Here is a 20,411-nt window from a genome sequence, read left to right as displayed (position 1 = left end):
ATAATACCCTCAAGGTCAATCCATGTTGTTGTGAATGAGATGACTTTGTCCTTTTTTATGGCTGAGTAGTATTCCATTGTATGTGTATATATACACACACACACACACCACATCTTCTTTATCCAATCATCAGTTGCTGGGCACTTAGGTTGGTTCCATGACTTGGCTATTGTGAATAATGCTGCGATGAACATAGGGGTGCATGGAACTTTTGGACTTGCTGATTTCAGGTTCTTAGGATAGATACCCAGTAGTGGGGTGGCTGCATCATAAGGTATTTCTATTCTTAACTTTTTGAGGAATCTCCATACTGTTTTCCATAGTGGCTGCACCAGTTTGCATTCCCACCAATAGTGTATGAGGGTTCCCTTTTCTCCACAGCCTCTCCAACATTTGTCACTCTTGGTTTTGGATATTTTTGCCATTCTAACAGGTGTAAGGTGATATCTTAGTGTAGTTTTGATTTGCATTTCCCTGATGATTAGTGATGATGAGCATCTTTTCATGTGTCTATTGGCCACCCGTATATCTTCTTTGGAGAAATGTCTGTTCGTGTCCCCTGCCCATTTTGTAATTGGGTTGTTTGATTTTTTATTGTTGAGTTGTGTGAGTTCTTTGTATATTATGGAGATTAACCGTTCGTCGGATAAATAACTTGTGAATATTTTTTCCCAATTAGTGGGGTGTTGTTTTGTAGATAAACTTGGATTTTTATTGTTATTAATTTTGGTGATCTAAGAAAATTGCATAACCTTTCTGAGTGTGTGTGTGTGTGTTTTAATGTGTAAAATGACAGTGATGATTCATCTTAACCAGGTTGATTGTGAGGATTACTTGAGACAAAGCTTCATACATAGTACACAATAAATGTTGGTTCCTTTGCCTTCTTCTCCTGACTTCCTGCTGTATGGCAGTTTCCCAGCATATAATTAGAGCATTCTCATTGTATGTAAATATTATTTGCACTAAATGCTTTTACCTTGGTTCTGCCCATTTGCTTAGTTCTTGTTATATGTTTAATTTTAAAACTTATATATGAAAGCAGCACATGGATACATGCTTTTTTTTTTTTTGGAGGAAGATTAGCAGATTAGCCCTGAGCTAACTACTGCCAATCCTCCTCCTTTTGCTGAGCAAGACTGGCCCTGAGCTAACATCCGTGCCCATCTTCCTCTACTTTATATGTGGGACGCCTACTACAGCATGGCTTGCCAAGCAGTGCCATGTCCACACCCAGGATCCGAACCAGTGAACCCCGGGCTGCTGAACCGGAACGTGCATACTAAACCGCTGTGCCACCAGGCCAGCCCTGTGAATACATGCTTTTTGAAGAAGTTCCAAACAAGACAATGTAGAAGCATGTGGAGTAAAAAAGTGAAAGATCCTTTTTAGCCCTCTTTTACAGCTCCTCACCCCAACCAGTTCCTCTCCTTGGAGATAACCATGATTATTAATTTGGTAAATTGTCATCCAGACCTTTTGTCTTTTCTTTGCCTTTATTTATGTGTGTATGGCATTTACAAAATGTAGTTCACTAATGTGCATATTACCATATACTTTTCTTTTTTAAAAAATTAGCCATATCTATATATTTTGGCAAGCATTCTTTGTGACGCTACATAAATTTACTTTGTTCCATTTAAGAGCTATACAGTATTCCATTATAGCCTGAAACTTATTTAACCTTTTCCATATTATTCTCCATTGCTAAAGCGCTTAAGTTCATAAAGCTCAGAAGTAATAAGGGAAATATAAAGATAATTTTTCAAACGTTGAATTAACAAATATTTTAAATTTCAATATGCCATGTTTTTAGGGAGATGTAATGATTATTCTTATACATTGATTGTGAGAATATAATTTGGTACAGTGATTTTGAAGAGTAATTTGCTAGTACCAATCAAAATTTAAAATGGATAAATTTTAGATTCAACAATTGTTCATTTAGGTATGTTATCATATAGAAATTCTACTTCTAGGTGTTTGTCATAGAGAAATACTTGCACATGTATAAAAAGATATTTATTATAGCATTATTTGAAATAGTGAAAAATTGTAAACATTTTAAATGTTCGTATATGTTGTAAATATTTTCTACTAGACTGTACCTTTCTTTTAATGAACTGATCTCTTTTATCATGTCGAAATTTTTAATTTTTACCTAGCCAATCTGGTCTTTATGTCCTCTGGATTTTATATTTTTCTTTAGGAAGATTTTTCCCATCCCAAAACTATGAAAAGAAATCTTTTCCTTTATTTTCTTCTAGTACTTTTTGTTATTGTTTTTGTTTTAGATATGTGTCCATCTTGAATGTTTTTTGTGCAAGCTTTTGCTGTGGGATATTGATTGGAATTGCATTGATTGTATTGATGAATTTTGGAGAGAATTGAACTGTTTACATTATTGTCTCATCCTGACTAGGAGCTTGACATGTATTTCCATTTATTCAGATTATGCTTTCTGTCATTTCTTAAAACTTCAAAATTTCCTTCCAGTTAAGCGTAGTTTTAGATATTTTCTAGTCTTTATTACGCTTAGAATTGCTGAGGTATTCCTGTGAAGTTTTTGATTTATTAGCTTGATGTGGTTATGACATTTATTGCTTACTTAATATCTAAATTTGTTATAGTAATTAAATTTGTATTTTTTTTAGCCCAGCATCCCATCTACACTTTTCAATAAAGCATCCACATACACTCTCCTGGGAATACTACACTATGTTTCAGTGTAAAGCTCACCTTGTGATGAGATTGATTGAAAATAGAATCAGTATGGAATTTATGCTACAAGTAAGTATTAAAGTTAAGAACTTAACAATAACTGTAAAAAATGATCTGTTCTATATGTGTATAATCTGAATCCTGTTCTGTAGAATAGGAGTTAGAGCATCTGGGTTTATAGCTGGAGTTCTGTTACTAATTAGCATTTTCCCGTTGAGTACCTGTACTTTTTGTTTGTGTTTCCTCAGATGTAGAATGGATGTCAGTACTTAGTGCAGGATTATTAAGATAAAATTTATGCACATGATTTTGTGTTTGGTATTATTTAGAATATTAAGGATGAAATGCTGTTTAGAAATGTTTCAATAGGAAAAAGCAAACCTATCTAAAAGATGTTTATTTTTGCTGTTGGTAAATTCTGCCATATATTTTAAGCAAGTCCTGGTGTAAGTAGTTGACATAGTAGTTGAGGTAGTAGAAACCAGATGTATTATAAATGTTCGCCTATTTTTTTCCCCATCAACAACATTCTTAGAGGTGAGTGAAAAATAGCTTTTTAATAATCTTCTTTAAAAAGCATTTTAAGTTTGTCCTAAAATTAAGTTTCTTTAATCCTTCTGTGTTTCGTCTTACCTTTCGAGTAAAGAAGAGAAATATTAAATGAGAGATGGTTCCTAAAAAGCGAGTCAACTTTTTAGGATGCTATAAATCCTCATAAGTATTCTCAATTTTATAAATCATGTTTAGTTTCTATGTAAAGCTCATAGCACAATAAATTTTAAGTATTATATATTATTATTATTATAATTCTTAATAAATACAGTATTCGTTATTTTGCTAGTACATCATTAAAGTTCAATTATGTTTATAGGATGAATGGTTTTATGTTCTGTTTAAGTCTTTGCATATTTCTACTTCTCATAGTCTTTAAATAGAACAATCTGTGTAGTAAGATAGGAAATTGTCTCTATAATTGAGTATAATAAAATTATAATGCAATATGGGTTTAGTACAGAATTGAAGGCAATATATAATACATTATATGAACTTGCTGAATGACACTTTTATCGTTACAGGTTTTCAATAAACTGCTGAGTTTGGCTAGTACTGCTTCATCTCAGAAGTTCCAGTCACATATGTGGAGTCAGATGTTGGTTTCTACATCTGGGTTTTTAAAATCCATCTCAAATGTCTCTGGCAAAGACATCCAGCCTTTAATAAAGCAGTGGGTGTATCCTTTTCAATAGCAGTTCAACAAAGAGGGGGAAGGGAGTAAGGTAGTTGAGTAAGGGGAAGGAGGAAGAAGAGGGATTTGGGGGATGAAAGGAGGTAAAAACTATTTAAATTGCTAAATAATAGGAGAAATAACCGAGAACTATAAATCATTTCCTCTAAGGTGCCTACTAATTACTGAGATACACACACATACCTCTATATTTGTAAAATTTGGCATATTTTGAAGTACTCTTTTGTGTGTGTGAATAAGGCAATAGGCTTGATGGTGGGGAAGGTAAATAATCCACCAGATAGGCCTGTAGGATTACTTGTAGGATGTACTGGTCTAGTGACTTTTAGATGTGGTTAGAGGTTGGCACAACTTGAGTGGTATCTTGGAACTTTTCAACTTTTACATTTTTTTCATTTCAGAACACTGTTGTATTAATAACCCACTAGAGTGGTTTTACTTCTTTCAAAACACAAATTTAATGTTTCAGAATTTTGTTCTAAATCTGGAGAAACATTTTCACAAGAATTTTGAGTGGTTTGCCACCTGGTGTACAATGAAGTATGCTCTCAACCTTTGATTGATGGGGATGCATTTAAAAATTATTACTTACCATAATGAATAATTTATTTCATTTAGTGTATACTCATTTCCATATACAGAAATTCCTTTACGATTCTTCAGAGATCAGAGTGGAGTGGTGAAGTTTTATGGAAGTTTTGCATTTAATAGAAAACGAAATGTTTTAGAATTGGAAATAAAACAAGATTATACATCTCCCGGAACTCAGAAATATGTGGTAAGTTTTTTTCCAAAATGACATTGGCACTCCTTTTTCCCCAATTTCAGTATACAAAGGGCTTCAGACTGGGGAACTACTTAGAAATTTTGTTAATGAGATTTTGTTTGCAAAGAATGAAACTGAGAAAACGCCAAGTGTCAATGAAGGGAAAAGGGGTTACAAATGGAGATTTCAGGGGACACACATTCTCCCAATTCTCCTCTCCTTTGGCACCAGCTGCCTTTCTGTGTGTGTCTCCAGATACACAATTTGTATAGTATTATTTTATATCTTGATATATATACCTGTGCACATAATAATATATATTGGTATTTTTCCAGCCTATCTTTGAATAGTTTGTTTCTTTTTATAGGGACCACTTAAAGTGACAGTGCAGGAGTTAGATGGATCCTTTAATCATACATTGCAGATTGAAGAAAACAGCCTTAAACATGATATACCCTGCCATTCCAAAAGCAGAAGGTAGGCATTGATTTATAACGATAAACTGAAGTTTGTAGTTAAACTGTAAGTCTCATAGATTAAAATGCCAAGATAAAAATCCTATTGTATACCTCATTTTTTATGTAGAGAATATATTATCTAGTATCTTTTTTTTCTATTTTACTTTGTTAGTATTACCAAACATTCTTTGCTTTCTGTTCTTGATGACATTTTTATCTTTAGAATCAAATAATTTTAAAATTTAGGTTTGAGAAGCCTTATTTTGTAGGAGCAGTGGGATAGAAGTTTTAACTTTTGGGAGCCAGGAACAGTTCAAGGCAAATAGCTTAGATTCTGTCTTGTTGGATTAATACCTACAGGAATATTGAGAAAATGATCATTGAATATAAAAGAAGGAGCTGAGTACACATGTCATGAAACGCCCTGCATCTTCTTTGCTAAGTATCTTTCTCCCTTTTCTATATATCACCGTGCCCCTACATGAACATTATTGATGTCTTTCAAAGGCAAATTGCCAGTTTACTTTAAAATCGTCCAGCAATTCACTTTTATTAATATATTTTTCCTTTACCACTCTTTTTTAACTCAGCCGTTAGTGTGTACTCTAAATATTGAAAAATTAGAACGTTTCTGTGCTATGCTGGAGGAATGTGGACTAATATCACAATTTCAGGAACGGAAGTCGTATACTCATGACTACGTTTAGGTGTTCTCGTACACATGAGAAAGTCAGTTGATTTTGATGGCCTTCAGAGAACTTGATTCTGAACTCTCCCTGGAATCATTCTTCTGAGAAAATTCTTTCTTAGTTGAGAATGAAATCTCCCCTTTTTTTGTATCCTCTCCATCTTTGAAATTGGGAACATCTGATTGCTACTCTTTTCCTAACATTTCCTCAGTTTTTTTCCTCTGTAATAACAGTATATTGTTTGGGTATTCTTTGATATGAGGAACACAGGTAGACTCTTCTCTGTTCTTATTTTTATTTGTCCTTGCCTAGGTTTTTAGTGTGTTATCCAGTAGATTTTATGATTCAAGAGTAATTTGCATGGAAGCAATTGCTTTTGTTTTGGCTTAAGTCTTGTGCATAGTAATTAATTGTACGTATTAATACTGTTAAGATGTTTTATTAATCGTTTGCTTTATTTCATGTAGGATAGCACCTTGCATATACAGCACACAGTTCAGAGTTATGCATGTCTCATTTCAGGCCTGGCTATTTTTTCATTTTTTTGTAAAGGATTTCTTTATTGATAGATCTCTTATCTTTTCTATATAAAACTGCAGCTACCTGTTGTTGGGACTGTTTCTGTTTTCAGTTGACATTTAATTATATATTTCTGCTTTTTTGTTAAACTTTGATCAGGAAAACATTTTAATATCATTCACTTCATTCCCTTCTGCTTCAAAATACAGATTGTGTTGTATTTAAATTCCGTTATATTTACCATCCCTTTTTCCTTAAGATATCTTTCAGTCTTGCATAAAGTCCTTAATTTGATACTTTAGCTGCTCTTTATGTCCTTTCAGAATTGGAAATCTCACAGTTTTGAAACTTATTTTTCCTTAAATATAGGAATAAAAAGAAAAAAATTCCACTGATGAATGGAGAAGAAGTTGACATGGATCTTTCTGCAATGGAGTAAGTTAGTTACTTAAGTTTAAGGATATAATACTTTTCTGCCTTCTCATTTGTCTTGTCATGCATATCTAAAACTATGTAAATGTCCTGAAATTTGTGCTTTTAAAAAAACTTTTGAGGGGGCTGGCCCAGTGGCGTAGTGGTTAAGTTCAGCACGCTCCACTTCAGTGGCCCCGGGTTCAATTCCCTGGTATGGATCTACACCACTTGTCAACCATGCTGTGGCTGCAACCCACATACAAAATAGAGGAAGACTGGCCACAGATGTTAGCCCAGGGTGAATCTTCTCAGCCAAAAACCCCCCCAAAAAACAAATCTTACATAAAATCATAGTCAAAGAGAGAAAAGTAAATCTAGCCTGGCCCAGGTGAAAATAGGAGGAAATACAGGATGGTTGGACTGGGCACAGCCTTGGCTTAAGTAGCTTTCTTGCTCCCCTGGTGGCCTGTGGAGCAGTGCTTCTCAAACTGTAACATGCATGTCAGTCACTTGGGCATCTTCTTAAAATACAATCTTTGATCCAGCACTTTACTGGTGGGTCCTGAGAGTTTGCATTTCTAATGAGCTCCCAGGTGATGTTGACTCTGTTTGTCTTTTGACAAGGCTCTAGGGCACTTTGAGCTCCCTGTGTTTGCAAAACACAGTTTAAATATCACTTTCTAAGTTTTATGTGGTAATATTTATTGATTGACAGTGTTTCATTTTTAAATATAATATAGTTCAAACTGTGTTTTGTCTATCCTGTCTGTATGTTCTTTAGAAAACATCTGAAATTATTTAGTAACTTGGTTGCCAAATTGTCACTACTATTTATATGTCATTTATATAATTTTTCCATATCAAGTAACTTGCCTATAGTAAGTGCCCAGTAGTATTTGTTGAATTGAATTAATATTTCAGGTGATGGTCTTTTGATGAAAGTGTTGACATAGACTAGGTTTTTAAAACTGTGCTTATTGCTTTGAGAAGTATGTGAGGATAAATTTGTGATGTGCTTCCAAACTACTACAGAACTTGCCATTTGTAGGGGTTATCATAAGTCTAGCATTTAAAAAAAAGTATTAATTAAACAAACTGATTTAGTAAAATAAATGAATTCCTTTTTTAGTCAAAGATTGATTTTCAATAAAGAGTGGCATTTATAGCCACAATCAATTATTAGGCTGTAGGAAGTGAAATAAAGACATTTGGTCTCATTCTCCTTTTTCACATCACTAATCACAAATCAGAAACACAAATTAATACTTTCAGATGCAATTTCTTTGTGACAATTATCTTCTTATCCTTGGAGATCTTTCCAGCAACATTGATACAGATTAGACATTGTGAGAAAATTGAAGTATATTAAACATAATGAGAAAGTTGCCAGTGTGATTAAAAAAAAATGAGTGCAGTAAAACTCCATGCAGTCTTGAATACTACATGTAGAAGAGAATCTGGTTAATAAATGCTTTGTTTTTATTTTATAAATCTCTAAAATTGGAAAAATAAATAACAAAGAAAATCATATTTTCTTTCAGCGCTGATTCTCCTTTGCTGTGGATAAGGATAGACCCAGATATGGCAGTATTGAGGAAAGTAGAATTTGAGCAAGCTGATTTTATGTGGCAGTATCAGCTCCGCTATGAGAGGGATGTTGTTGCACAGCAGGAGTCCATTTTGGCCTTGGAAAAGTTCCCTACTCCGGCATCTCGGCTTGCACTCACTGACATATTAGAACAAGAGCAGTGTTTCTACCGAGTAAGAATGGCAGCTTGCTTCTGCCTTGCAAAGGTGAGATTTTGTATGGTAGAAGGAAAACAAAATGACTACTGAAGATGAGTTAAAAAAAAAAATCTCTGAAGATAAGTTAAGATTCTCCATAATCTTTAATTTTACTTAGTAGCTGGTCCTTTGAAAGCTTTTACCAAATGCTTTTAATAAGACTGATTGGAAAGAAACATGTTTTGGTCTGAACATAGATACGCACTAAATTTTTCTGATTATCAAACTGAAAAGTGAAATTTTTCAAACCAAAGAGAATTTCTCGCCATTTTATTGAATTGCCAGTCACGTTTTTAAAGCAAAGAATGTATTTGATAAGAAATTCCTTGGTTTGAGAGATGTTTACATTATAGTACGTGAAAGCATTTTGTCTTAATTGTCTCGCTGTGGTGATTATTTCATGTTAGTTTGGGCTGAGTAATCAATATTAGTGATGTGTAATTTAAGATGATAGGTTCTATAATTTAACATGCTAGAGAAGTTAATTTATTAAGAAAACTAAATATTTTTCTTTAGATGCAAAAAAACTGAAGGTAGAACAAATGAAAAGCAGAAAAATGCAGACAAAAATTTGGCCAGAAATACTGGTATCCAGGTATTTAAAGAGCATCTTGATAATAGGTTCATTCCCATTTAGTGACTCTCTTGTGTTCCTCACTGCTAAATCCATTTGTCCACCATTTCCTCAGATTATAGTGGTTTAGATTTGTTTTATCTTTTATGGTAATTAGTGAGTAATTAGATTCCAGATACTTGAGGGAAAACATGAATGTTTGATAATCCTCTGCTAAGGATATACTTTCATTGCTTCTATAAAGATCTTTGTGATTCTTGCATGCTAAATCCCTAGCAGATCCATAAAATTAGACTATGTTATTTAAAGTTAATTATAATTTCCTTCTTTTGAGACATGATTTTTGTATACACTAAAAATATCAGTAGCAAGATAAGGTTTTTTTGTAAAACATTGTTACAGACTTCAATGGTAGCATTGTGCTTGGCTTGTTTTTCAGTTGGGGTAGATTGAAAAACCTTATTTAAAATCCATGGTGATGCTTCTATTTGATAAATTTTAAATAGAATTATGTCTGCCTAAATTGACAAAGACAAGCTTGTTCAGAATAGAAGCCTTTTGCAAAGATGTTGTCTTAACACATAAAAGAGTATTCCCGTTCAGAAATTAACTTATAGAAAATAATAAGTGCACATAAGAATTTTTTTGGGGGGTGTGAGTTTGTATATTTCCTTGGAAATGATAATGAAAGGCCAAAATGTATTAAATTTCTGAAAATTGAAATCGTTGAAGACTAATCCAGTTGTATTGATAACTTTTAGAAATCTGTTTTATTTATTTTAAAATATGTTTGCAGTGGTGATGGAAATTACTTTGTTTTCTAATTGTTTGCAGATTGCAAATTCAATGGTGAGCACGTGGACAGGACCACCAGCCATGAAGTCACTCTTTACTAGAATGTTTTGTTGTAAAACTTGCCCAAACATTGTGAAAACAAACAACTTTATGAGCTTTCAAAGTTATTTTCTTCAGAAGGTACAGTTTACTTTCTAAATGTCTCTGTTTATGCCACTATCTATTTATCTCAGTTTAACTTGGGGACTATTCAAATAATAGGTATGTTTATATTTTTATAAAAAGGTTTGCCTTTGTTCTTTTTTTGCTTCTAAAATTTTTTTCAAAACTTAAGTGATTGTTCATTAATTTTATGACCTGTTTGTAAAGGCGATTTAATACTGAAGTAAATAGAAATGGATAATTTGACTTTTGGGTTGGTTACACAGCGGATGGAGGTATGGGTAAGTCCTTCTGATGGCAGTCCTAGAATGTGATCAACATATCTGAATCAGAGACAGGACAACATACAGCTGTAGTTTCAGTCTCAGCTCTGCTACTCACTAGCAGTTTTCATGAAGACAAGTTTCTTAACCTTCTAAGCCTCAGTTTACTCAATTGTAAAATTTATCTTTTTTGGAATTAAGATCAAGCATGTGAAGTGTTTTAACACTATATTTATCACATAGTAAGTCTTTTGTAAACAGTAATTTAGAAAGTGATGGTATGATGGAGTCATTGTTTTAGGAAGGGATGTGGGAATGACAGGATGGTCAGCGTTTGGGCAATTCGGAAAGCGTTTGTAAATTTTTTGAGTAATTTAATAATAATGAAGGCTGGAATTAGATTAACTAGATTGAACTAGAAGGAGGAGTGATGTTGAAGAAGAGAAAACTAGTGAAGCCTAGTCTATCATGATTTTGGTATTAAAGAGTATGAGAAAGGAGACATGTTGAGGATAAAGCAGGCTTGAGAAAAAGACATCTTGGGTTTGTTTTGTTTTGTATCGAGGGAGAAAAAACATGAGGCATGTTTGACACAGAGAAAGGAACCAGTAGAGAGGAAGAGATGAAATATTCAACTGGGAGCAAGTCAATATAAGAAAAGGGGACTGGCCCCGTGGCCTAGTGGTTAAGTTCGCGCGCTCTGCTTTGGCAGCCCAGGGTTTGGCAGGTTCAGATCCTGGGCGCGGACATGGCACCGCTCATCAGGTCATGTTGAGGCAGCATCCCATATAGCACAACCAAAGGCACTCAACAACTAGAATACACAACTATATACCGGGGGGCTTTAGGGAGAAGAAGAGAAAGAAAGAAAAAAAAAGATTGGCAACGGATGGTAGTGCAGGTGCCAATCTTAAAATATATATATATATAAAATAAGTATATATATATAAAATATATATATATAAAAGAAGATGGAGCAAATTCTGAAGGTATTAGTAATGAGTGGAACACAATTGGGAAGTTAATTTTAGGAAAGATAAGAACACTCCTTTTTCTGAGGCAAATGGAAAGCACATTGAAAGCAAGTGAAAAGGTAGATGTTGAGGGGGATGTTAGGCAAGGTGAGATTTATATATCATAAAGAGAAGAGTAAAAAGATTACCCAGCAACATTGAGATGCCTGCTGAGAGTGGAAGTCATGATATATTTATAGTGAATTTTATCAGCATAACAAAGTCAGGATGATCCAGGTTTGGGGAAAGGCAATATTGGTGTAATTGAAGAAGTTGTTGGCATCCTATTTCATTTTTAAGAGCTAAACATATATGTGTTGCTCAGCTTTTGCCATTTCACTAATTTATGGTATGGAAGCAAGTTAATTTCTGTGTCTACCTAGTATGTCCCCCAATATTTTATTATGCCATTGTGCTTCCACATACCTTAGGTCAATGTTTTTCAAGTTGGGATTTGTGACCCGTTAGTGAGGGGCTCATGAAATCAATTTGAAAGTTTTTAGTTTGTTTGCTTTTTAAGTGAAAGAAAACAATAGACAGTATCAGAATGCATCATGTGTAGTGAGGATAGGTGTAAGGTTTTTGGTTTTAGTTTGTACCCATTGTATTTAAGTTGTGTGTGTGTGTATGTGTTAGGCTAGGATGTAAATATGTTTCCTACTTTGGGTTGCAGTCAAAAAAGTTGGAAAATCAATGCTTTTAGACCAGTTCACCTTTCACATAATACTTCTAGTGGCAGAAGAAAGAGAGAGAAGGTTAGTGCCTGAATCAAACTTGAGTCCCAAAAGGACAGAACAGCCTAGGACAGATATTTCTGTGGAAAAGAGCCTTTCCCTTAGTTGTATTACAGCATTAACACTGATTGTCCTCTTGTTTCTAGTCCTTCAAGCAAGCAAAGAAGCCATCCTCTTTTTTGTCCCCCAATTTACAGGGTCTGGTTATTTGGAGTCCAGAAGAGGGGATAGTCCAAATCTCCTTATGTACTGGGGACTAACACGTCTATTCATTTGTAGTTCTGCCTCCAGTTTAAATGGCTTTGTTTTACTGGTAGAGGTTACCACTGCGTGAGTCAGGTTTCTACCCCTTTGAGAAAAGTTGCTTATGAAGGTTTGGAAAGGGGAAGGTAAGGCTAGATTTCAGCTAATTTACCGTTTTTCCTTAGGCTGAGGATGAGGTGGTACTGGAGAATCAGTGTCTTCTCAGACTGATGATTTAATTCTATTATCTGACACATGCCTCCAGCCACTATATAGTCATACACCGCATAACGACCTTTCGGTCATTGATGGACTGCCTGTATGCCGGTGGTCCTGTAAGATTAGTACTATATAGCCTAGGAGTGTAGTAGGCTATACCATCTAGGTTTGTGAAGGACACTCAGTGTTCGCACATTGAGTGCAAACATGTTACACGAAATTGCCCTAACAACGCGTTTCTCAGAATGAATCCCTGTTGTTAAGTGACATATGACTGTATCATCTAATCCTAGAAATGGCTGTGAGGAAACTATTCTTCTGCTCAGTAAGAAGCTAGCTAAAATAATCCAGCTTAGTTAGTTGGTAGAGTAGGAGTTGAGTAATAGTCTATCTAATGTTAAAATCCATACCTTTTCGGGGGCTGGCCCCGTGGCCGAGTGGTTAAGTTCGTGCGCTCCGCTGCAGGCGGCCCAGTGTTTCGTTAGTTCGAATCCTGGGCACGGACATGGCACTGCTCATCAGACCACGCTGAGGCAGAGTCCCACATGCCACAACTAGAAGAACCCACAACGAAGAATACACAACTATGTACTGGGGGGCTTTGGAGAGAAAAAGGAAAAAATAAAATCTTTAAGAAAAAAAAAAAAATCCATACCTTTTCCACTGTAAAAGACAGAACTGAATTTTTATAATTTCTGTTACATACACTTTGCTCTAACAAATGAAGGCAAAGGTACATGGGCTACAGCATGCACTCAGTTATGCAGCTCTCCCGCTGGTTTTCTACTCAGCTCTTCTCTTTTGTTAGAATGTTTGAGACATGTTCCCAGTGGGAGAAAGTAGGAGTTAGAGGGGCTAGGCTCCGTCCAGATACCTATGTCAGCCCCAGAGTAACCCTTTTTCTGTATATACTTCAATGAATTGCAGTAATGAAAGAGTATGCTTAAAAATGCTTAAATGCTTAAAAATGCTTTAAAAAAATCTTTTTTTGTAGACTATGCCAGTTGCAATGGCTTTATTGAGAGATGTTCACAACCTTTGTCCCAAAGAAGTCTTAACATTTATTTTAGACCTAATCAAATACAATGACAACAGAAAAAATAAGGTAAGATACTTTAATGAATAATGAATATTATAAAACTACCCAGTGATATTTTGTTTTTAAAGAAATATTTAGACTGTAAAACCATTGTTGAGCTCATGGTACTTGAAATTTCTAGGGATAGAAACATGTAAACATAATTTATTATATTAACCAATGGATGAAGACTAGTTGGTTTTTAAATGTTCTTCATATGCATTGTAATGTGGAGATAATAGTGCATCAGATTTGGGGAAGTCAGCTAAAACTTGTTTTGGTGAAGCCTCACAGCCCGATTTTATTTTTGTTCCTTTTTTTGTTTTACCAAGTGAAACCCAGAAAACAGTTCCCTCTTGGGATAATTCGTTCATTGATGAGTTTGATTTTTTTCTTTTTTACCATTATATGTGTTTATTCATTTATTTAGCAAATAGATATGGAATGCCATGCTTTGAAAGTTATTTCACCTTACTTGTTATCCTACCAAACAGCAAATGTTTTTAAGAATATACACTAAGCTAGGCAGTGTACCATGGTAAATAGAAAGAAGAGGTGGTAGATGCCATGCAGACTTTCATGTTTTCGTTAGACATCTGTTGAACAGCTGCTATATATCACAGTCCGATTCTGGGCCCTCAAGAATTCACCCTAATGGGGAAATCAGATGAGTAAACAGTTAACAGTCATTCATAACTACTATGGTGGAGATAAGTGTACACAGTTTTCTAGGGGAGTTCAGAGAACGTAGTGCCTTCTTCCAAGGGTGTACAGAGAAAGACCCAGCAAAATTTTGTATGTAAGAGGTGACCCTCAAACTGAGTCATAAAGATAATAGGATTTTCCTACTCTATGAATAGGGCCAATCTAGGAAGATTATTCCAGGCAGAAGGAACAGCACATATAAAGACAGATGTAACTGGTAGGATAAGTCGAATTCATGAAAAGTTTAATAAAATGTTACCAAAGTAACGAAAATCAATAAGACAGACTTTTCCTCCTCACTTTAAGTGAGTAGAATAAATTCAAATGATTTAAGCTAAAAAGAGTCCTTAAAAAATTAGTGCTTTAAGGGCCTGGTCCAGTGGCATAGTGGTTAAGTTTGCCTGCTCTGCTTTGGTGGCCTGGGGCTCTCAGGTTTGGATCCTGGGTGTGGACCTGCACACCACTCATCAAGCCATGCTGTGGCGGCATCCCACTTAGAAGATAGTGCAAGATTACCACAGATGTTAGCTCAGCTACAATCTTCCTCAAGCAAAAAGAGGAGGATTGGCAACAGATGTTAGCTCAGGGCCAGTCTTCCTCACCAAAAAATAAATGAATAAATAAATTATTGCTTTAAAAGAATACGTTATTGCTGATACACTTTTTCTTTCCAACTGTGAATACCATTAACAAATTTTTTATGAAATTCTTTCTAGTCTGCTGGTTTGTTTGACTTTCATTTAAAGTATTTCTTCCTCTACACATGGATTTCTTATATTTGAAGATATAAGATTAGGATGTGGGATGGTGTGAAATCAGATTATATTCAAATGGAATAGGGAAATAGTTTGACAAATGATTTATGTCCATCTTCTTGTTTTGGGTAGGGTTTATATAATTTAACTCATAGTGGCCCCTACTTGCTACTTTGCAAAGTGATTTCACTTACCGTAATTCCTTTAAACCTTACTTATTACATAGTTGGAGGTTTCTGTTACCTCTTGTTTGACAAATGAAAGCAAAACACAGAGGTTGAGAATCTAAAATTACACAGGAAATGTAATCTGGGAATTATGCTGTGAGCTCCTGCCACCCATCCGTGTGGTGATCTTTTTAGTACACCATGCTATCATACATGTCATCATTTATGATTTTGTGAGGTGCACACTGATGAATTATTAAATTTTACACTTCATTGTTTTTGTGGAACGATATGACTCATTTTAATTTTGAGAACTCTAATCAATTGTTACAGTTAGTTGCTGTAAATTAAGGCTATACTGTATCTTAATCTCTGAAGATATTAAGGATAGAATAATGCAAATAATAATAGCAACAGTAACAATAATGGCTAATTTTTTACATATTCGATGGCCTGTACCAAAACATGGATAATCTAATATGATGCTCATTAGACCTCTGAGGTAGATACTATTATTATCTCAATTTCCATGTGAGGAGACAGAAGCTAATAAAGGTTAACAGATTTACCTAAGGTCACATACGTGGCAAGGCCAGGAGACAAACCCAGATCTATCTGATGTCAAACCTTACTCTCTTAACAATTATGGATGGGAGAAAAAGATTTTGTCGTCATTTAAAGATTTATAGATTAATGAATTAAAACTTGCAGAAAAGATGTGATTGGGTGGATGCCTAAGAGTATTTCATTTGCTGGCTTATCTGTTTCTTTGTTTTTAGAGTACTTCACTTCCAACCATGAATGATTTGTCTCTGAAGGCTTTGGTTAAGCACATTTAAAAAAAGGTTCACAGCATAGATACAGAGTTTTTAAAGTACATGAGAACAAATGACAGATATTCTACAAGTAAAATTAAATTAGGAATGTAAAACATTAAATGCCAAAAAGAAGTTTTGGGACTTGGGGCAAAATATTTTTAAAATTTTAACATCTCATTAATTGGGCAGAAGCATTAAAATGCAATATTCTAGATGATTTGGTTTTCAAGAAGACTAAAATTTAATTCCTTTTAAGTTTAGTTATTAGCCATTTTATATGAAAATCTTTTATACATACTCATGTATTAACGTATTTATAATAAATCATATATAGGTTTATGAAATTCTTCTGTCTTCTTAAATAAGGTATGCAGAACATGGGTTGAACTATTCCTGGCACCAAGGTATCGTTGTTAAAAACATCAGTCTTTGCTGCAATACATTGATAGTGATGCCGTCAGTTTTTTTGTTTTTTGTAAGAATTTTTGCTGTACTAAATGCTGCTCTTCCCCCCAATTGCATTCCACAAATTATTTTTTCTTTATCTCTTTTAACTTTGGGGTGATCAGATAATCTAGCTTGTTCCATTGGGATTATAGTATTTATGAGAATTGGATGTGGTCTGAGGGGTAAATGTTAAATCTTTTGTTTTCCTACTTTACCCATGCCTCCTACTCATTTTTAATTTCTGAGTTCACTCTGTGATCTGAATACTTAGGTCAGAAATAACGGTTAAACAAATGGCTCTTGCTTTGTTGGTAAAGTAGTTAGCAGAGGTAACAATGAAACTGTAAAAATACTTGAAGAAAACCCATGAACATAATTTGAATGATCCCTGAATGAAAATGGCCTTTCTAAAACTTAGGAACCAAAAAAGAAAAGATTGATAAATGCAACAACATTAAAATAAAATTAATATAGTGAAAAGAAGAACCCCATAAACATTGTCTCTGGTGTCAGAGGGAAGAATTAGGACTAGGGAACTGAAGTTATAGAGATCAATTTTTCAATCATTAGAATGATCTGAAAACAAAACTTTGTCCATAATGATCACTTGTGGAGTACTTTTGTTTTTGGTTTCTTTTGTTTGTTGTATACCTTATTTTATTTCCTGCCCAGTGTCAGAATGTTTAGGGACTCTGTCATTGTGTGTCGCTGTGAGGTTCTGCTTCCACAAGGGAAGTCAAAAGGGAGCAGGTATCCCTGCTCCGTCCCGTGGCACTTTGAGTGGCACAACATCTGCCAAGCACTGCTGAGAGAATTCACTTGCTTGCTCCATGTTCAGATTTCCAGGCTGGAGCATCTGATTTGCTGAGTTTAAGTAAACCGCACTCAGATTGCCTTTCAGTAAATTGCTTCTTTGGGAATTGACTGGGATATGGATTTAGGAATTAAATTTTCTTTTTTTTTTGGTGATTTCCTCCTCCATTTTCTTTGCTTCTTTTGCTAGAACTCCTATTATTTGTATGTTATGTCTTTTGTACCAGCCCTCTAATTTCCTTATGCGTTTCTTCCTATTTTATATCTCTTCTTTTTGCTCAAAATTTCAGGAGTTATTTTTCAATTTTATATTCCAATTTAATTTTGATCTTGAGTCTCTGCATATTTCTTTTGTAAAATATGTTAAGCTATTGGAAGGCATATCATTGGTTATTTCTCAGACAGATAATCATAGTTTTTGGATTTCTTCCCCCCTGCTGATTTTTTTCCTTGCATCCTCTATATCCTCTTAGTTGCTTTTTCTCCTTTGCTTGTTCTGGTTTCTCTTTTTTATGTTGATGCTTTCCTCAAATATGTGGTGACCCTTGGTGGTATGTTTATATATGAGAATAGAATACTAAATAGCCAATTTGCAAGCTCTGTATTACCAGCAGGATTTGTGGACTGTGTCTTCCTTTTAGAGGAATCTGGCTAGGTCACCAGAAGAGTGCCTTACAGGTAGTAAATATTTGTTGAGTAAGCTAATGTATTACTAATTTGTGAATCTTTTTTACTCTTTTTTCTAACGTGTCACACTCTACGCAAAGGAGAGAGTTGAATACTTAGATAACCTGCTTATATTTTCAGATAAATTATATCTTTAATTTATAAATATTTTATTGACTTTTGAAGAGAAATATGAACTTTTTTTTATCTTCTCATAATTATTTTTTGACTTAGTTTTCAGATAACTATTACCGTGCAGAAATGATTGATGCCCTTGCCAACTCCGTTACACCTGCAGTCAGTGTGAATAATGAAGTTCGAACTTTGGATAATTTAAATCCGGATGTGCGACTCATTCTTGAAGAAATCACCAGGTTTTTGAATATGGAAAAACTTCTTCCAAGTTATAGACACACTATCACTGTCAGGTATGCTGATTCTTTACATTTTCTTTAAAGTTATTTGTTTTTATAATTATAAGAGAAATTTATTTTCATTGTAGAAAATTGGGAAATATAGTAAAGTAAAAGGAGAAAATTAAAATCCTCTATGATTCTACCATCACAGATAAAATTATTACTATTCTGGAGAATGGCCTTTTAAAATTTTTCCCTTGTGACTATATAAATTTTTAATTCCTTGACATATATTGTATATGTAGTTTTTGTATTCTACTTACATCATAAACACTTCCTCATGGTCATCTGAAATTCTTCATAAACATTATTTTTGATGTCTGCATAATGTTTTATCCCATTGGATATATTTTAAACATCCCTCTAACGTTAGGCTTTTTTTAAGGTGACTTTTTGCTCCTATCAACTTCTTTGTATATGGCTATCAAAAAGTTCTGTCTGGAGCCAGCCCAGTGGTATAGTAGTTAAGTTCACACCAGGTTTTTGAATATGGAAAAACTGGCCCAGGGTTTGCAGGTTTGGATCCCGGCGCAGACCTAGCACTACTCATCAGGCCATGCTGTGGTGGTGTAAAATAGAGGAAGATTGCCACAGATGTTAGCTCAGTGACAATGTTCCTCAAGCAACAGGAGGAAGATTGGCAACTGATGTTAGCTCAGCTCAGGGCCAATCTTCCTCACCAAAAAAAAAAAGGAAAGAAAAGAAAAGTCCTGTCTGCTTCTTTTGGAGTTTGCTAAAAGTAGTTGATTCACTTATTCAAACATTATGAACAGTTTTAATCTTCCATGTATATTATTCACTAAAATATATATTGCTAAAACTTTGCAGAAAATATTTAAATTATATTTTGGGGCTGGCCTGGTGGTGCAGCAGTTCAGTTCCCACATTCTGCTTCAGTGGCCTGGGGTTCGCGGGTTCAGATCCCGGGTGCGGACATGGCACTGCTTGGCAAGCCATGCTGTGGTAGGCGTCCCACATATAAAGTAGAGGAAGATGGGCACAGATGTTAGCTCAGGGCCAGTCTTCCTCAGCAAAAAGAGGAGGATTGGTGGCAGCAGTTAGCTCAGGGCTAATCTTCATCAAAAACAAAAAAGAAATATATTTTATGCTAATTACCTTTTTCTGAAGTGTGTTCCTGTTATAAGTATAATGATACCTGAAATTGGATTTCCAAACAAGTTTTGAGAATTTGTTTTCTTTTAATAGGATTTAGATTTTTTTTAATAATCATTGTGAAAATTTAATGTTATAAAATTAAAAGGTAGATTCAAATCACATCAACTTTTCAGTTTACTGTTACAGATTAATTTCTAATGCCTAAGGAACAAGTTTGATTCACAGTACTTTAACAAAAGCATTTAACTGTAAACAATATTTTCCTAGTTGTTTGAGAGCCATACGAGTGCTTCAGAAGAATGGACATGTGCCAAGTGATCCAGCTCTTTTTAAATCTTATGCAGAATATGGACACTTCGTGGACATTAGGATAGCAGCTTTGGAAGCAGTTGTTGATTATACTAAAGGTATCGCTTTAGAAATATATGCTCATACTGTTTTAGAAAGAAATGTTTATTATTTAAAGCCACTCTTATTGGGGTTTTCATATTATGTACAATACAGATGTTGTAAATTCTTGACTCTCTGATTTAGAAAGAAGTTTTTGTAAATGTAGAATTTGTATAAGAATTAGTAAATAAGGGAAAAGAATAAAATTATAGATAGATATCTTTGGTCTTTCCACGAAGTCAGTGTATCATTCTATAGCTTTAATTACATGTTACTTTAAGAAATAGAAGATGATTTTCGGGGAATTTCTAACTCTATCAGAAGGATGCAGAACATCTTGCATCTGTCCGAAATTTGTGTCTGTGAAAGTAGAGCAAGAGACAAAAACAGGAGCTTCAGTAGGGGGATTAGGCAAGGCTTCATGAAGTTTAAAAAAAGG

The 20,411-nt window shown here is 34.5% G+C and overlaps 1 protein-coding gene across 23 annotated transcripts in view; it reads left to right on the top strand.

Annotated features, from left to right (window-relative positions):
- The window catches only part of TAF2 (TATA-box binding protein associated factor 2), an 88,149-nt gene that overhangs the window by 27,506 nt on the left and 40,232 nt on the right, over window positions 1-20,411 (top strand). For all 23 annotated transcript variants that reach the window (XR_011493320.1, XR_011493318.1, XR_011493321.1 and 20 more), the window contains 10 exons: window positions 2,655-2,790; window positions 3,798-3,952; window positions 4,631-4,745; window positions 5,101-5,210; window positions 6,769-6,834; window positions 8,355-8,607; window positions 10,007-10,147; window positions 13,596-13,706; window positions 18,285-18,478; window positions 19,850-19,989. Coding sequence is in view for 19 of the 23 variants with exons in the window: in XM_070481533.1 (XP_070337634.1) it covers window positions 2,655-2,790; window positions 3,798-3,952; window positions 4,631-4,745; window positions 5,101-5,210; window positions 6,769-6,834; window positions 8,355-8,607; window positions 10,007-10,147; window positions 13,596-13,706; window positions 18,285-18,478; window positions 19,850-19,989 (1,421 nt within the window). In the remaining 4 variants the exon portion in view is untranslated. The remainder of the gene's footprint in view (window positions 1-2,654; window positions 2,791-3,797; window positions 3,953-4,630; window positions 4,746-5,100; window positions 5,211-6,768; window positions 6,835-8,354; window positions 8,608-10,006; window positions 10,148-13,595; window positions 13,707-18,284; window positions 18,479-19,849; window positions 19,990-20,411) is intronic.

Source organism: Equus asinus, chromosome 12 (genome assembly GCF_041296235.1).
Source record: "Equus asinus isolate D_3611 breed Donkey chromosome 12, EquAss-T2T_v2, whole genome shotgun sequence".
NCBI classification, from domain to species: domain Eukaryota; kingdom Metazoa; phylum Chordata; class Mammalia; order Perissodactyla; family Equidae; genus Equus; species Equus asinus.
This window is presented reverse-complemented; position numbering and strand designations above follow the sequence as displayed.